General features: G+C 46.3%; 1 protein-coding gene across 1 annotated transcript in view; it reads right to left on the reverse strand.

The window, feature by feature from the left end:
* Positions 1-13,291: 13,291 nt before the first annotated feature.
* Positions 13,292-18,724, reverse strand: part of Myh13 (myosin heavy chain 13) — a 46,224-nt gene continuing 40,791 nt past the window's right edge. Inside the window, exons 34-38 of the mRNA XM_038325398.1 lie at positions 17,794-17,919; positions 17,347-17,517; positions 15,235-15,339; positions 15,040-15,135; positions 13,292-13,444 (exon numbers count right to left, since the gene is read on the reverse strand). Coding sequence (XP_038181326.1) covers positions 13,292-13,444; positions 15,040-15,135; positions 15,235-15,339; positions 17,347-17,517; positions 17,794-17,919 — 651 coding nt within the window. The remainder of the gene's footprint in view (positions 13,445-15,039; positions 15,136-15,234; positions 15,340-17,346; positions 17,518-17,793; positions 17,920-18,724) is intronic.

Raw genomic sequence — 18,724 nt, forward strand, 5'->3', positions numbered from 1 at the left:
TAGAGTGGGGTGACCTTGGGCTAACTGTGGCTAGGAGTCCCACGTGGAAACAAACAAGCTCACATCCACGCTCCTTTCCAGAAACTGTAATCCCTGAGTGGCTCTAGTGAGGTAATCTGGATGTCCCATGACCATGCCCCACCCTGAGTCTGTCCTCTTTCCTGGAGAGACACTGGAATGCTGGCAGAGACTCCCCTCCCCCAACACCTGCTCCCTGTTCTGTTTTTTCTCTCTGGAATCTTCCAGAGAAGACAGGAATAAGGAGATGATTTAAAAACAGATTTTCGTAGCTTTTGTTAGATGCCAGGAGTTTGGAGAAGGGCATAGATATTGAAGAGGAAACAAAGAGAAACATTCTGGGAATTTCCAGTTTGTTCCTGGCACCAAATGAGAAGGGGATGCACTGAAAAAGTTTCTCCTCTGGAACTTGTTTCCATCCCATTCACTCCGTCTGTGACATCTGTGACCGTTCCTTCCTACTCGCACCTCCTGAACTTCCTTGACGCTTGGGGCTGATGCGAACCTGAAAAGAACTCCAACTTAGCCCAGTGTTCCCCTTGGGTCCAGCTCAGGGGGGTCTAATCTCTGTGGAGTGGACCCAGGGCAGGAGAGACTCCGCTGCAGACCTTGGCTGCGGCATGGCTCTCACAGCTATTCCCTGGAACTTTGGAGTCTTGCCAGTGTATCACCACATGAGATCACCCCCCCAGCAGGAGCTCTTATCTCGAGGGAACCAGATTGGTTCCTTTAAGCTAATAGAACTTCTTCAAACGCTTTTCGAAAACAGAGGAGACAGTGGCTCAGGTGAGCACACCTCGGCCTACCCTGCTGGACTCACCATGTACACTTCTTATACTGTACCAGTTCTTCCTCTGTGAGACCTAACTCTCGTATCAGCACCCCGAAGATGAACTTAGAGCCACTGGATCCCTTATGTGTTCTTCCCAAAGCATACATTTTTTTTTGGTTACATCTTTTATTTTTGTCTTTGATTATTTTTTAATTGATATATTGGATTAGATGGCTGAACCTAGTCCTTAGGACCAGTGGAGCTGGGCCTATTGTCTTGAAACTTCAGGGACACCAGTGTTTCTGTGAGTGCATAAATGACAATTGGAAGTCTATTCATTGGCTTCACAAAGGTGACCCTGACTCCCCAAACTAAAAACAAGTAAAATAAGCAAAATTAAAGGTCAAAAAATGAACTGTTCTGTTTGAGAAAAGGTCTCACTCTGTAGTCTGGGCTGTCCTGGAACTCACTATGTGGACAGGCTGGCCTTGAACACACAGTGATCCTCCTGCTGCAGTCTCCAGGATGCTGGGGTTATAGCCATAAGACATGACATCCAGTTTGAATTAGCATGATTGTGGCCATTTTGTGCCAGGTGTTAAGTTATTATTTTTTGTCATTGTTGTTTTAGTGTGGGGTGGCAGTTGAACTGTACATTTTGGTTTTTGAGACAGCATATGTAGCTAGATTGGCCTCTAAATGCTCCTCCTCCCTCCTGCTTTGAGTCTCCTGTATTGTGGTACTGCAACCATGCTTTAAGAACCAGGCTTACTTGTTAAATTTTATCAAATAATATTTTCCTAAGTAGATTAAACTGGCTGACTGACCAACAAACCCCATGGATCAGCCTCTCTCAGTTTCCCCCAGCACTGAGATTACAGGCAAGCATCACCATGCCCAGTCTTTAAAAACAAAACAAAACAAAACATGGACTCTGGGGCTCAAACTCAAATCCTTATACAGTATAACTGAGATGTCACCCCAGGCCCACTAATAAGTTTTCTAATGTTGAGTCAAACTTACAACCCTGAAACTGACTCAGTCTACCTCAGGATATATTATCTTCTTAAATGGTCCTGGATCGTGCTGGCTTGTATGCTTTCTAGAATTCCATTACGCCAGAGCTTATGAGCGAGATAGACCTGTAACTTTTGTTTCGGCAGCAGGATGCTACCAGCCTCACGAAATGATCCCAGTTGGCACTATTGCTCTCTGGAAACACTTGGCTAAGACTGTAATTATTTTTTTCCTTAATTACTTTTCTCTCACAGGTATCCGAAGCTCCAAGATATGACAATCCTAACTTGAACCTCTCAAGGTATCTTACAGCCTTTTTTTTTTCTAGAGCCACAAGTGTCCTTTCATGGTAACCTTAGCGATTGACTGCTGAGCAGAGCATATGCCTGGCTTCTCACCTCTGAACTCCATATTGTTAGGGGTAGTGGGAATATACAAGATCCTGTATACCAGTTGTTTCTTAGGTGGAGAGCTAATTTTTGTTAGCTTGTAGTATATGGGATGGAGGGCATACCTCTCTATGTGCTCGGTGATGAGTGAGAAACTTGAGCTTGTTTAGAAAGCCAAGGGCTTGAGTCCCCACAACTCGGTGTAGCAGCTAAATTCATATCTGCCACAGAACTATTAACTGAAGCCTTGAAGAGCCTCATCAGCATCATGTTCTGGCAAGTTCTCCTTGTCGTGTGGTTAGGGATCTTCCTCCATTTCCCTCTTATCCCTTTAGTCTTGACATCCTCAGCCCCTTCAGTGATATGGAAATCTCCGTGGTCATCTGTTCCAGACCACAGGGTGGGAGATTTCCCCTGACACTTATAGGTAGGCTGTTCATATTTCAAGAAAGGAAAGGAGAAAAGGTTTCCTATTCCCTTCCCTGAACTGCACCCTGGGAAGCTCCCCTCACTGGGAACAGGTTGAACTAATGTTAGAAGAGAAGCAGAAGGAGGCATCTGCCCTATGTGCCAAGGCTCTGCTCACAGCAGGCTTCTTCAATGTCCTGTTGAAAGACATTGAAGACCCTATGGTCCTATGGTGTACGTGGGTCCTAAATGTTGGCATTTACTTGAGTAGGAAGCAAAACAGAAATTTTTTAAAAATTAATTCATTGGAAATAGGAGCTATTTGGCTGGGTGTGATAGCATTTATATGGGATTGGATTTCTGGTTGAGATCCCTGGTTCTCCCCCATGTGGCCCCTTGACCAGTAATATCAGCATTGCCTGGAGAGGGAGTCTGTTAGAAATGTAAATTCTTCTCAGGTCCCACCTCAGAACTAGAGAGTCAAAAACCGAGTGGAACAGTCGGGCCTTTAACCAGCTCTCTTTTGGCTCCTGAGACATGCTGGATGTTTAGAGTCATTGGTTTGAATGCAAACATCTGCAGTGAAGGATATTCCCCTAATCTCAGTGAGTCTACAAGGATAGCCCATGCCTCATCCTGCGGTAATAGATAGACATTCATCTCCCTCAATAAATGGGCCTCCAGACCATGGCATGGATACCACAGCAACATCTAGTGTTTTTAAAAGCCTCCAAACACTCAGTTTCTGCTCATGTCTTGTAGAAGAACAAATCTGCACAGTTCAGGGATGGACCCTGGTCCTCGACCACAGTGTGAATGAAAGCTATGCTCCAGATTTCTGCCTCTTACATCTAATGTGTCCACAAATCACTTGGGGACTAGGTGATGGTCCACCCTGGCATTCACTATATCTGAGAAGGGCTTGTGATTCTGCATTTCTAAGCTCCCACAGATATTGATGCAGGACCGTGGACCACACCAGACTCTAGACTAGAGCAATGTGCAATACTTTCCTCACGAGCATCCATGTCAAGATGTGAAGCTCCCATCACCTCCCATTTCCCAGGCTTTTTCTTGAGGCCAGACAGGACCAGTTCCCTCAACTGTTCTTTGTGCATGGTTCCCACATCTCTAATCCCAAGTTAGGTTGCCCAGTATAAATGCCAGGCAAACTCCTCCCTTGAACTGGTTGCCCCTCCTCTTCCAGATCCTATATCCCACTTTCTTCGGGCACAATGGGCATTTCCTTTCACACTTCCTGGGATGGATCCAGCTGTGGATATGGGTATTTTCATATTGCTGATTTTAGGAAGCCCAAGAGGCTGGAAGAAGGAAACCACCATGGGGCTGGATGGTGAAATGTATACCTGCTTAACTTGGACATCTGCTTTGCTGGATTTCTTGCTCCCTCTACCCTCTTGGAAGTTCCTTCCTGTTTTATCCTATCCAGAGTCTCGTTCACTCAACATGGCCAAGGTGGGCTTTCTGTTCTTTATTCATCCTTACACACCCTGTGGAACGTGAGGATGAAGGGTAATAGGGTTTTTGGACTCCCATAATAGTTTTCTCCCCCTATGCAGTAAGCCAGATAAAACCAAATTGAAAAAGTATAACAACAGGTTTATTTGAGCAAAGCAGCTTGAGGGCAGGTTCTCCAGTGTCAGAGATCAAGGCCAGAGAAGCTGCACACCTGAAGTGAAGCAGGGAGATTATATAACCAGTAGGCTAGGTGTAGTGACGTGTCTGCCCCAAGCCCGGTTTGTGCCATGGTCAAAAGATGGAATACTTAGGCAGGGACTTGGGCTGCCCATGGCAACAGAGGAGGAAGTTGCTATAGTTGCCAGGAATGGGGACCTGAACTTTTTGGCACCTTTTCTTTGTTGGAAATTCTCTTAGAGAGCTGGTTTGGTAAGAGAGAGAGGGGGGGGATGGGGCTTTCTGAATCATGCAGGGGTGAGTTAGAGGCTCCAGCTGAACAAAGGGGACAGAAGGGAGCAGCGAGAGGGAGCCTCCCTTTGCAGAAGGTCACGATGAAATAGCTGTTGTGACCCTGCGACTCTTTGTGATCCCTTTCTCAAGGGTCCCTCTGATAACTAACCTCTTCTTAGCCTCTTGGGACCGCCCATAGCCAGTCCTCCTCCAAAGGCAGCCTGGAACCAGAATCTTGTTTCCAGAAGTTCTGCAGAAGTGCCTCCTGGTGATGTGCAGGGGGGTTGAGGCAGTCTCTCCTAAACATTTCAACCAGGTTCTTCTATCAAATTAGTGACTCATTTGTTGAGCCCTGAGGACAGAATCCCTCAGGCAGCTAGCTAACTTAGAAATGCTATTCCTACCACTGCAAAGAAATGAAGGTTCAGGTACAGTAGAAATCCCATTCCTGATACAACCATAGGTTTTCACATGATGAAGCCCTGTATGTACATATTGAAGTGGACTTTTGTTTAGCACTTATCAGTATAAGCATTAATGTGTACACATTGATGTAGCTGGATGGCACTTGTGCTTTTGCCTTTTCAAATATTCATAGTTCTGGAGTAGCACTGTGGCTGCAAGCCCGGGTTCCGACACTCACCGTGCAACACTGACAGGTTTAAAAAAAAACTGTCTGTGCCACATCTGTCAAATAAAGTAAGAGCCTCCAGCACAGGGCGGTAGTGAGAAACAAGGTAATCCACACAGAAAGCCCTTGAAACAGCACCAAGCATGCAATACACACCCAGTTAAGTCTGGCTGCAACTACTATGTTTATTGCCATATCGGACTCAGGCAGACCTTGGTTACTGAGCATTTTAGGGTTTAATCATTTAACTCTAACAATGCAGCTATGCCTGCCCTTCCTGTCTGGGACTATCCTTCCTGCGCAGACGCCCTGGTTATGCAGGATGTAAAGTGATGAAGAGTGAGAAACTAGTGATTCCAGTGGAGCAAAGGGTTGTATGGGATGAAGATGGGAGAAACTGAGGCAGGCTTATGTCTCTGAGAGGCACACACTAGTCATTCTTGTCTATTTAACCAATGGCTTGTTTCCCAGTGCCAGGACAGCTCCTGGCATGTCACGGAACCTCATTTAATTCACTGTTAATCAGACGAGTTGCCTGACAGCCTTCCAGAAGGAGAGATTCTCCCAGCCAAGCCGGCAGCCTGCTGTGGGTGGCCCCCTGTCCTGATTGGGATCCAGATGTTTTGTCTGGCCCCACCCACATCTGTCCTTCCTGACTCATGGGACAGGAAGTTCCTGACTGTGGGGCACTGACTCTGAACAAGAGTCTCTCCCTTGTTGTCAGCAGCCAGAGGCACTGTGTGCAGTCGGAGGCTTTGGCTGAGGAGGGAATGATGAGCTGTTAGGAGAGGCTGGAGTCTGGGGATGAACTGTGAAGGATGAGAGGTGTCTGCTGGTCCGAGCGCTGGCTGATTCAACAGTGAGCCAGGAGAGAGGCATGTCCCACATTGTAAGAGTCTCATTGTCATCCTTCGGGAAAAGACAAACGAGAGTGGAAAGAAAGGGAAAAGCCCACTGGCACTTGTGCTGCTGAGGTCACAGCCACTGTATTGCTTTGTCCTCCCAGTGACCCAGTGGGAAGGCAGGGTCTGTCCAGCCCTAAGAAATGCAGACTCATTCAGCATGGTCCCCAGCCACCACATGAGCCCCCAAAGGAACATCTAGTGCCTTTTCCCTCGCACACGGTTTCTTTGGGAAACAGGAACTTGACGCGGAGGGAGCGTAGGAAAGACCTTCACTCTCAGTTCGTAGAGCTTGGGAGGAGGGTATGCTACTCAAACTTCTAGGACCCATGTCAGACCTGACCAGTCAGGCTCCACATCCTCCTACAGCTCTGGCTCATGGACATGGCACCATATTCGACAATTGAGACCAAGCAGTTCTGTTCTTTTTTTTCTTTCCTTTTATGCTACTATTTGAAAACATCAGCTATAAATTCATCCATTTGGAACCACAGAAGCAGCTGTTTTTGTTTTGTTTTGGTTGTTTTTTCCTTCAGTGGTGCAGTTGATTTAGGACTGATGAGGTGGCTCAGCAGGTAAAGTCACTTCCTAAAACCCTACAACCTGAATTTTATGCCAAGAACCCACATACTGGAAGAGCGAACTGGCTGCCAGAAGTTGTCCTTTGATCTCCACATGTGTGCTATGGCACACACATACTTATACACATATGCCCTTACAGGCATGCGCACACACACACATAAACGTAATAAAATTTTAGAAATTTTTAGAAATTCAGTTAGTTTAGGGAGGAGAGAGAGAGAGAGAGAGAGAGAGAGAGAGAGAGAAAGAGAGAGTCATCTGAATGCTTATATCTGACCATGATGTGTATGATATATTTGTGAATACGGCCAGTCTAAAGATTGACTGCTCTTGGAATTTCATTTAGATGAGCTAGTAAATTTCCTTTTCACTTTGGTATTTGGAGCTGGCTTTTTTGAAACAGTGGAATCGGTTTTTATATCTGGCGCATAGCAGCTGGGTAGAGAGCTCACAGCAGAGACTCCAGTGTCCTTTCTGCCCCCCACCCCCACCCCACCAACCTCCTTAAGCAAGATAGAAGCCCTCATCTTAAAAGCTTTTCAATTTGCGACCTTGATGAAGCTGACATAGGTTAGGGGGTTAGGCAGTCTGGGGTTGGTTCTCCATAGTCCAACATCTCTCATAGACAGAATTTTAGGTTTCTTTTGGCCTATATTTCTTTGTTTCCACTCAGTGACATGTGGATAAAAGGCTTACAAGCCTCTACCTGCACTTTGTTGTGTTTGCCAATTTTCATGGTACAGTAGTCTCACCGTGGCCAGTTTCGAGGAATCAACATCACGTGACTGAATGAGGGAGGAAAAAGTACATCATTAGATAGCATTTCTGCCACACAGATGTCCTAATTGTATATGAACTCAACAGATTAAAGGTAATAAAATGCCATAGGTCATTAAGAAGGGTTGCCCTTGACTATTTTGCCTTTGTTTTAAATACAAGTCATTTAACTATAAGTTTATAAATTTAAGATTTTAATAATGGTGAATTCAATAACTGGCTCACAGAATTCCTGCGTTTTATAATTGGCTCTGCAAACTAGTTCTAGCTCAACCAGATTTTACTTTGATGGGATGAGTGATCTCTGCATAGGTTCAACAACTTTCAGGGAAGACTGATGACAGATTGAAGTACATAAGGAAACAGAATGCATTATCGCCATCTGCTTAGACCTGTGATCCTCTGATAGCTGGGAAGTAGCAAGAACACTCACCAGTATAGGTACCTCCATAGGAAAACTTACAAGCCCATCACATATATGTATAAAATAGAAATCCTGTATCAGCCATTTTTCATAGGAAGTAGCTAGCACATCCAAGTTACTCCACTAGGAAGAATGTATGAGGAAGAGACTCTTTGCAAATGTGTAACCAAGCATGGAAAACTACAGGTCCAGCAGGGCTGCAGCCTTACTAGCTCAGGTCTCCATGTCTAGGTCTAAAGGTGACTTCAGGGAATGAGAAGAACCTTCCAGAGTCTGGAGACAGAGAAGGCTAGGATATCTGACAGGTAATGGGGTCATTGACTGCAGTGAAGGATGATGGGAACAAATTTGACCCAATCTCCTCTTTCCCTCTATTCTTCCATCCTGGCTCCCTGTTTTTAGGACCCAACCAAAGCCAGAATGTACTGGAGCCCATCGATGCCAACTCCCTGGGGGCGTTGACTAGAGTAGGAAGAGGTGGAAGTGTTATAGTCCTGCAGAGTGAACAGCTAGCTGATTTTTCTCTTGGGTCTGAGAAAAGCTAAAGAGAACCTGCTTTTGGAACAGCTGTTTGCTCCCTTCTCATCCTTGCTAGAGGTCAGAGGCTTTTCCTGCAGGACCAAGGCATCTTTCTGGTCTGACAGAGGCCTCTTGGATGAGAAAGGGATCAGTGTAGCAGACTGTGTGATGTTCTTGTGCTCTCTTACCCCTGAAACCAAGACCATAAACAGGGACCATTTTCTCTACTCAGCCATTCCAGTCTTGTTGATGTTTGCAGGGTCCTTTTCTGTAGATAGTCATTTTCAGGGGGCCCTGGTCTGGGATCCAAGAGGCCTGGAGTGGGTGTCTGGCTCAGATCCCATTACTAATCTGAATTTTCTCGCTTGCAAAATCAGGGACCAGGAACAGACTATCATGATTATCATGGACACGTCTAGCACTCAACGTCTCTTTCAAGAAAACATGAGTTTAGTCTCCAGATCATTTGCATAACTCAAAGCACATCTTTCCATAGCCAGAAGGTGGCAGCAAAGTTCTGTTCTGGAGGGGGCCGTAGACCAGGGCGAGAGGCCTCAGGGCCCTTGGTAGGGCTCAAAGTTCACGTTCTATATCTAGGTTTCAATGCCGAATAATAATTAATAATAAACAGCAGAACTGTCATTATCATTATGGGTAGTCAGATAACAGTGATGATCTCACCTTTATGTGGGGCAGGGTCGCATAGTTGGGGAAATATTTGCATGTTGTTGCATAGGAACCGTTTGCCAAGCCCTCTCACAGGCAGCTGGTGGATAATCAGATTTTCTGTTCCATATTGAGAGTCGGGGGTGTTTCTTGCCCACAGTCTTTGGAGAGTAGAGATCTGCTGGGACAACTTCCGGGTTCTCTTGCTTCCATCCTGTGCATTCCCTAGCTTGGCTCTCTTCCTCCCCATCTGCATTTCGAAGGACAGCTATGGAGCCAGAAGGAGCTGAGGGCTCAAGACTGGTCCCAGCTTCAGGTTGGGCCTTAACATGTAGATGGTGATGAGGAAAACTCAGGGCATGAATCTCATCTTCACTCTTTCTCTTTCAGTCCCAGAAAAGGAAATTATATTGAGTTACTGGATTCTTACAGGGTATATATATACCTGGTGGCTTGGCCCGAGAGTCTGCCAACCATCCATCAGCCTATCCATCCTTCCATCTGTCAATCTGTCCTTGTTTCCCTTCATTTGGTAATCAGAATATTGATTAAGTATCAAAAGACCGCTCTGTGAAGAATATAGGCTTTGTTTTTCCTTTAACTCAGAGACCTAGGCACGGGGCAGCAGCTCGGAAACAGAGGCTGGGTAAGGGCAGGGACTTAAGGGTAACATTTTCCTGGGGAGCTTCAAATAAACTGGAGTATATCTAGGAAGAGGAAACTTAGATCTCTTCTTTTGGGCTACCAAAGAGGTATTGTTCCATAGCAATTTCACAGACTCCAAGCGTGTTAACTCCTCAAACCATACAAGACGCATAGAGAAAGTCAAAGACTTAGGCTGCTATCCATCTGGGCCCATACCTTGTGAACCGCCCCCCCCATACCTCCTAGGGTGAAGTCTCAATGCCTCCTATCACAATATAAAAATATTGAAGTGTTTATTGTATGTCAGGCTCCAGACCAGTGTACTCCTTACATGTTCTTATTTGCCTCTCAAAACAAACTACGAAAGCATTTTTTATTTTGGTATGTGATTAAGTCATGAAGCAACTTTAGTAAGGTTGAGAAGGATGGACTCTGGCAGGCTGAGACCCAGCTGGGAAGTGTGAGCTGCTCAGTCATGAGAACTGGAGTTTGGATCTCTGTGGCCACATTGGCTGGCTCACAACCACTTACAATGCCATCTCCATAGGATTCAATAGCCTCTCCTGGCTTCCATGGGCACCTGCACATGCATGTGCATGCATACACTGCACAGATACATACACACATAAATCAAATCAAACGAGTCATAGCTATGATTGGTGATTTTTTTCCACCCTAAAGAATTAGGAAACTGAGGTTAAGAGAGAACACTTGCCCAAGGCCACACAGCTTAATGTGGCAATATCAGAATTCCATCTAGGTTTGCTGGACTCCAGAGCCTGCACTCCTGACTGCATAGGTCGGGTAGCCAATGTGGAAATTCAAGTTTAGAGAAGATGCCCCAAGGTCACACAGCAAGAGCCTGTGAGCAGTCAGGCCTAGGCTAGTATTTAATATTGTCTCTTAAGCTTTCTATAATGGTCCTCATCCCACCCCACCTGCAGGGCCAGCCAATCAGTACAATCAAAATCAGCAGGACCCTTAGGACCCAAGAGAGATTTCGGACTAACTAGCTTCTGGTGTGTTGGAGAGGGAATGGTGGGTGGGCCCTGTCACAGCCTGGACTTTGGAAGTCAGAAGTTCTCCAGGACTAGCTGGTCCCTTTGACCTTGGGCATCCTGAAGTGGGTGCAGGCAGGTGGAGAAGAGCTGCCCAAGTCGGGGGAGATCAAGGTTGTGCCTGGGCCCAGGCCATCTTTCCTCCAGTGTCTCTGACTTCCTGTCAGTGAATGGATTTGACAATATCGGTCGCTTGCTCGTAAGTGGGCACAGAGAGCTGGGCAGCCCAGATCCCAAAGGGTGTGGGAGGGAAGAGCAGAGTAGCTCAGTGAGAGAGCACTGGCCTGGGGGTCTGATCTCCAGGGCCGAACTTCCTTTCCTCTCTGCCCTGGCCATAGAGTGTTTAGTCATCTGAGCCCACTAAACACTCAGTAGATTTGGGGAGAAGATAGAAAACCCAATTTGTGAGAATTCCATATTCCTAAGAAGAAAAGGGTCCCCCCCCTCTCCTTCCCTTCCTCCCTTCCTCTCGCCCTCCCTCCCCTTCCTCTCTCCCTCTCTCCCTCCTTTCCTTCTCCCCCCCCCCTTTTTTGAGACATGATTTGTCTATGTAGCTATGGCTGTCCTGGAACTCACTAGGCTCGCTTCAAACTCCAGAGATCCACCTGCCTCTGCCTCCCCAGTGCTGGAATTAAAGGCTTGTGTATCACCATACCTTCCCCTTCTTGAAGTATTGATTTTTCAGATTTACTGCGGTATAATTAACAACTAAGAGTTTTATATGCTAACATGTACAACTTTTTCTTTCACATGTGATGGGATTGAACACAACACTTCACATATATGTTGACTTGAGTTGCTGTGCACATTGCCACGCCTCCAGAAATTATCCACCGTGTACACCAAAATTTACTTTCTTTTGGTCAATATTTTCTCATTTTCCCCAATTTCTAGCCCTTTCCAGCTTCCACTATGCCTCTCTGAGTAATTGTTTTAATTCCACACACATGTGACATCGCTCAAGTGTTGTCTTTCTGTATCTGACTTGTTTCATTTAGCTCAGTGTCCTCGGAATTCACCCACATTGCCACAACACGGCAGGATTTCCTTTCACCTAAAGGCTGAAGAATCGTCTGTTACATATTGAGACATCATTTTTATATGAGTTTGTGTGGGGTGTGTGTTCATGCAGAGAACAGATTTTGACATCCTCTTCTATGGTTTTCTTTCTTATTTTTGGGACAGGGTCTCTCATTGAATATGGGGGACAGTGGTTGTCTAGAGGGGAGACTAGCTGGCTAACAAGCCCCAGGGATCCTCCTGTTTCTGCCTCCTCAGCACTGGGGTTGCAGGTGCACACCACCTCTCCTGGGCTTCTGCGTGAGTGCTGAATCTGAAGTCAGTTCTCAATGCTTCATAGCAAGCCCTTTACCTACCAAGCAATTTCCCCAGCCGTAGCCACCACTGTTTTGGATAGTATTCATCCAAAATGTATTCATCCAGTACAGACATTTAGCGTGTTTCCATGTCTTGGCTTTTGTAACTAATTCTGTAGCAGACAGCCAAGCAACAGCATTGACAAGATCCCAATCCTGTTTCCTTTGAAAATACACACAGAAGATTACAGGTCACACCATTACATTGCCTTTGTTGGCGGAGGCACCTTCACACTGTTTTCCGGATGGCAGGCCCACTCACTTTCTCAGCAACAGAGCACAAGGGTTCCTGTCTCTCTCTGTGTCATCTTGCTAGCCTTCATCTTTCTGGAGAGATATTATAACAGGTGTGGGGCGTGGGCGGATACAGGGTCTGTGCTTTCAGCTTACCTCTGTTGTGTGTGGTGCTGAAGACAGAAACTAGAGCTCTGCCTATGTCAGGCAAACGCTACCCCTGAGCCACACCCCCTCCAGCTAGGTCTTTATTTGAAAATGTTTATGGAAGCTGGAAGTTTACCTGGGAACTGCCTGGGTTTTCACCTTTTCTACGTGAGGCAAGGAACAAACATTTTCCCATTTCTGACTTTCTTAGCATTTACAGCAAAGTAGGTAAGAATCTAAAACTCAACCCCACAATAACAAACACAGCAGAGTCTGGGTTCTGAGGATTTCGGACAGTTTATTTTTCCCACATTCTCTCTTTCCACTTTCCCGGAGGTGGCCCGTGGCAACGAGCCTCAGGAGAGCCTCATTCTTCCATCTTCTGTGGGAGAAAAGAAATTGTACACAGGAAATGAGTCAAGCTCCATGGGAGGCACAGCATCCCCTTCAAGGGGGAACAGATGCAAAGTTGGGAATTTCAGAAAATGGCAGGAAGGAATGACCTTGTCTCACTTTGTGTTGACAAAGAAACCAGTTAAACAACTAGGAACAGGACAGGTCACCTCAAAAGCAGAGGTTCACTGAACTGCATCTCTACCAATAGGGAGAGAGGAAGATGACATGTTTGTACCCTGTGCTTCTTGCAAGAGCCTGGTACATAGGAGTCTATGCTCAAAGAGCATTTGTGGGTGTATGACCAGTGGCAAGGATGAGAACACCAAAAGACATCTCCAGGCTCCTTTTGATTTTTTCTGTTGGTCCTTTAGTATGAATAACCTTTTGGAAAGACACCATCCTTAGGTATCTGCTTTTACCTGGCCTCCCACGTCACGGCTCTTGGCTCTTAGCTTGTTGACTTGAGACTCTGCAATGTCTGCCCTCTCCTCAGCCTCCTCCAGCTCATGCTGGACCCTCCGGCACCTGGACAGCTGTGTGTTGGCTTGCTCCTCCTGCATGGGAAGAAGACAGAGGCTATACAGTTGTGGAACCTCTCTGGGGCTCTGGGAAGGTGGAGGAACCAGGGAAAGAGAGCCTTGTATTCACAGACAGCAGCAAGGGGAGATGAGTTGAGGTCTTCAGAGAATGGTGTCCTGCTCATGATGTGGTGTGCTAACTGGGGGCTCCCTGTGAGCTCCAGATGTGGTGTGCTAACTAGGGGCTCCTTATGAACTCATGATGTGGTGTGCTAGCTAGGGGCTCCTTGTGAGCTGGGCTCATGATGTGGTGTGCTAACGAGGGGCTCTGCTAACTCAGGGCTCCTTACAAGCTCTTCCTCTTCTCCACGGGGCCATCACATACCCTGGACTCCCTCTCTACATCAGCTCTCCCAAACAACTTTTACAAAACCTGGAGATGACCCAGGTCCAGAGTTCTCTCATGACATCTGAAGGTATCAGATCAATGGTCCAACTCCTTTTTGTTTGATGCTTTTGATAATTGCTGTGTAGCTAGGACAGACTATTATATGGTTCTGTACAGACTTGTGGAGACCGTACTAATTTGATGGGCACAATCCCCCAACTCTTAACTGGTTCTAGTATACTTTTTCAAGACTTCTTCCCTCCTGATCAGGGAAGAAAGAGAGCCAAGGGAGAGGCCATATATAAATCACTTCTTCCTTTAGACATTGGCCTTGGGAAATGCTCTGCAGGCGTCCCAAGCCAAGCAAGTGCAGTGAAGGAACTGTTCTAGAGGGCCCTTTACTTCTGAGAGTGAATCACATATTAGCTATAAAATCTGCGAAATACTTGAAGGCAGCATGTTTAACCTTATTAGGCTGAACTTTTTCTTTTCATTTTGTTTTTAAAGACAGGGTATCTCCATGTACCTGGTCTCAGACTTACAATCTTCCTGCTCCATTTCTGGAGTACTGGAGATCACAGGCCAGTGTCAACACCCTACATAATTTATTTTCTACAAAGCAAAGGCTACCTCCCATCTTGGCCCCAACATTTTGCTACTTATAGCTTTCAGACCCCAAACCACTGGAAGACATCTCTCAAAGCACTGGTTTTGGCTCATTACTGTCTTTCCTGTTGATCTGACCGATTTGATCGGGAGGCAGTGAAACGGGAATGGAAAGGAGTATGGGTGTGTTGTTATAGAAGTCTGGAGGTGGGGGACCAGGAGAGTAGAGTGTGGTGGGATGACAAACATTAGGATGAGGTGTTTTAGGGGAGGAGGGCCTGAGGTGGTGTCGTTAGTGGTTTGGGCTGGTTAGGGAGAGCTGGGATGATGCAAGGCCAGCAGAGAGCACTAAGATGCTCTGGGGTAGATGGAACGAGCCAGGGAGAGATGTAGGTTGGGGATGGACGTGGCTGGGGAAAGTTGGGGAGCTATGAGGATACAGGAAGTTAGGAGGTGGAGAAGATCCAACGAACACACACCAAATGAGCGTTAAGGGAGGTGTTTCTGTGTGTGATCTGTAGATGCACAGTCAGGCCTGGGGCTCTCTGAATGATCCTAATCAGGCATTGGTCCCCACTCAGGCTTCATGAGGACACCCCAGTGGGTGACACAATGCACAGGAGCCTCCAGTACTCACAGCCTCCTCTGCCTGCCTCTTGTAGGACTTCACTTTGGCCTGCAGCTTGTCTACCAAGTCCTGAAGCCGGAGGATGTTCTTGCGGTCCTCCTCAGCCTGCAAAAAAGAGCATCCGTAACAGAGACCTCCAGTCCCTGTCTCCTTTTGTTGGGGTCTGCTCCATATAGCAGCACTCAAGGGCTTACAGTTCGTTACCTGGTAAGTCATCTCTTTGACTTTGCGTTCATATTTGTGGGCCCCCTTCAGAGCTTCAGCCCCTCTCTTCTGCTCAGCATCCAGCTCATTTTCCAACTCCCGCACCTGTGTGGGGCGAAGAGCATCAGAAGCGAGTTCAGGGTAGTACTAGCTTTCTCTAGCAGACTCACATGCTAGTCATCCTAAAGTGACCTTAAGACCTTGCTATGTTGTACAGAGGCATCTTCTCCCAGGCCCAGTCCATGTAGTGGCTTTGTACAGATTGTAGCAATATACATTCTTGGGATAGAATCAGCCACTGGTGCATAGCGCTTGGCTCCTGGCTCAGGCTTGACGAAGAGATCCCTTCCTCTGGTGCTGTGTACTTTGGCAAGGATACCACAGGTTGGGAGTCTGCCCTGCTTATCATCATTGATTAAAACTGCTGGACTCTTTATGACTGTCTTGATTCCAACTAGGCAAGGCATTAATCATGGGTAGGCCAAGATATGTCCAAGCCCAAGGCCATTTGATAGATCTAAAACAAGTGAGTTGCTGCCACTGGGCATGGCTGCCAATGGAGCTGCCCAACCCACCTTAAAGGTGTGTGGAACGAGACAAAGTCTGGAAAGGCGAGTGAAGAATCACCTCAATGCCATAATTTTCTTTTGCCTTTTCTGGAGTCTTGAGGGAAGAAGGAGGCCCCTGAGGTGGCAGATCATCAACTGTGGTGTCAGTATCCTAATGCCACAACCCAGAGAGATCCAACTGGGTGTTGGGGTCCCAACCAACCATATGTCCCTCTCCCTGGGGACTCCAACGGCATCAGAAAGAGAGGACAGCTCATGCTAGGAGACTCATTACATCAACTTTGAAAGCTCCCATGGGGAGAGTGGTGGGAACCATTTGGGCTCTATTGCAAATGGAGTTCCACTGTCTTTCACCAGGCCTCACGACAAATCTCCCCACCCCACGCTTGCTCTCCAGGCCTCTAGAAGCTTTCTCGGATGTGTTAAACTGGACAGCTGGGATCAGAGGACAGTCAAAGCAGCTGTCTGTCTGTGCAAGGGGGAGGTGACTGTAGGCTCCTGACCGAACTGGGAAAAACCACAAGGTATCATGGGACTTGATCCTTTCCTTCTGGAAGGGGTCTATGAGAAGGATGGGGCTATGCTCCTTTTCATTGGAACGAAAGGGAAGAATTTTTTAGTGAGATGTAAAAAAAATAACAAAAAACAAAAAATTTGCATATTTAAAAAGAACCGTGTGCCTAGCCGCCACATGGTTCTAGTGATGCTCAAATAAAGAACAATTGTACTGGAGACTTCCTGTCGGGAAAATTCTCTCCTCTTCCTTTCTCCTCCTTATTCCTGCCCACTCTTCCATTTTCTCTTTTCCTGGGACAAAAGAGATATTCTAATAGCCTCCTCCATGCAGCCCTTCTCTGAAATGTCAATTGTGCATGCAGCCCATTTAAAAAAATGATTGAAATAATCCAACACAGATCTGAAGGGAAAAATCCAGAGGCTGAGGAAACAGCATAGATCAGCAAAGGAAATGAACAACTGTGAAGTAGGCTGCGAGAGCAAGTCCAGGACTTCTGGGGCCAGAGAGATAATGTCTCTGGTGCATTGACTTGGAGAAAGAAGTGTCAATCAAGCTCCTTTGGGAATGGGGTGGGATATACCCTAAAACCGCTACTGCATATAGAGATTAGGAAAGCTGGAAAGAGAATAACCTGAGAATAGGAGACAGAGGGACAGAAGGAGCCTATCAAAACCATAGAAACCATGTCCAAGCGTGGAATTTCTTGACCATGGAGCATTTCCCCCTACATATGTGTATAACTGTGAATCTACAGGGGTAGCAGGAAGTGAACATTAAAAGATGTCATCTTTGCCAAGTGTGTTGGTGCACACTGTTAAAACGAGCACTTGGGAGACAGAGGCAGGCGGATCTCTGTAAGTTAGAGGCCAGCCTGGTCTGCATAGTGAGTTCTACACAGCGAGAACCTGCCGGGGTATGGCGGCAGCCCTTTCCCACCACTAAATCGAAATTTCTGCTTCATGGGTTCTGCCCAAGATGGCTGAAACAAGGCTACTTGGAAAGCCAGTGCCTTCTCAAATCACCCACCCTGGCCTCCAGTTTCTGGATCTGCTTCTTGCCGCCCTTCAGCGCCAGCTGCTCAGCCTCGTCTAGACGGTGCTGCAGGTCCTTCACCGTCTGCTCCAGGTTCTTCTTCATCCGCTCCAGATGGGCGCTGGTGTCCTGCTCCTTCTTCAGCTCCTCCGCCATCATGGCAGCCTGGGTCAGTGCACAGAACATATCTGTGGGCTACCCCTCCAGCACTACTCAGAGTACACAGACAATGCTGTCATCTTGTACCTCGTGCTGAGCCTCCCCTCCCAGTCATCAAGTCCCATTTTGCCCCTCCAATGACCCTCTTTCCTGGCATCTCTCCAGGAAGCCACCACAGACTGGCTGTGCTCAGAAGAGAAGATGCCCCCTTGCCGTGCCACCCGGATCTGAAATCCCCCTTTCTCAGCTCCCACTACCAGCTCGGCAGAGGATGATGCTCACATCAGTGATGGCCTTCTTGGCTTTCTCTTCTGCATTTCTGGACTCCTGGATGGAGTTTTCCACCTCCGCCTGGCACTGAGCCAAGTCAGCCTCTAGTTTTTTCTTGGTATTTATCAGGCTCGTGTTCTGCAAGAAAAATTAGATTTTGAGGGTGACGGTTTCCTATGGGCACTTAAAACAATGGGAAGGGAGGGCAGTGGGTGGGGAGGGAAGTGAATCATAGTCATCTTCCACTTCTTATTTTCCACATGAGTGGTCCGCTGGGTACAATATCATTCCTGACTGAACAGAACGTTCTGGGACAGAGCCAACAGCTGTACATCAGAAAATGGAGTAAATGATAAAGGGGGAATTTCAAACATTTGAGGATGGATAGATTTTTCAGTAAAAGGCATTGGAACAAGGACATGATTGATAGATGCATTTATGTAAAATGAAAAATATTTCTACTAATTAAAATATGCCATGCATGGAATTGAAACTGGAACGGTAATGACAAACCAGAAAACATTATCTATATATGAAAACACTCCTGTCCATATATAAATAAGATATATTAACAAGAAAAAGGGGCAAGAAGAATAAATAGTTAAAACACAGAAGAAATATGATGGATACCCAATTGGTGATATGTTCTATCTCATCTTTACTAAAACTAATAATAATAATAATTATTATTATTATTATTATAAACTAATGACATATGCTTCAACAATAAAGTTCATGAAGATTCAACAGCTAGGGTCTTTTGGAAGTTGTAGAAGAGTCCTCGCATGGTAATAAATGGGAATAAAAATCGGGAGAGCCTCGTTAAGTAGAAATTTACATGTGTTGTACACAAATGCCTTTACTGTTTTGACCCTGAGTTTATTTTCTTCCAGATATATTGACAATAGTAATCACAGATGAATGAAAAAATTTAGTTATGGCA

This window comes from Arvicola amphibius, chromosome 4 (assembly GCF_903992535.2).
Source record: "Arvicola amphibius chromosome 4, mArvAmp1.2, whole genome shotgun sequence".
Classification (NCBI taxonomy): domain Eukaryota; kingdom Metazoa; phylum Chordata; class Mammalia; order Rodentia; family Cricetidae; genus Arvicola; species Arvicola amphibius.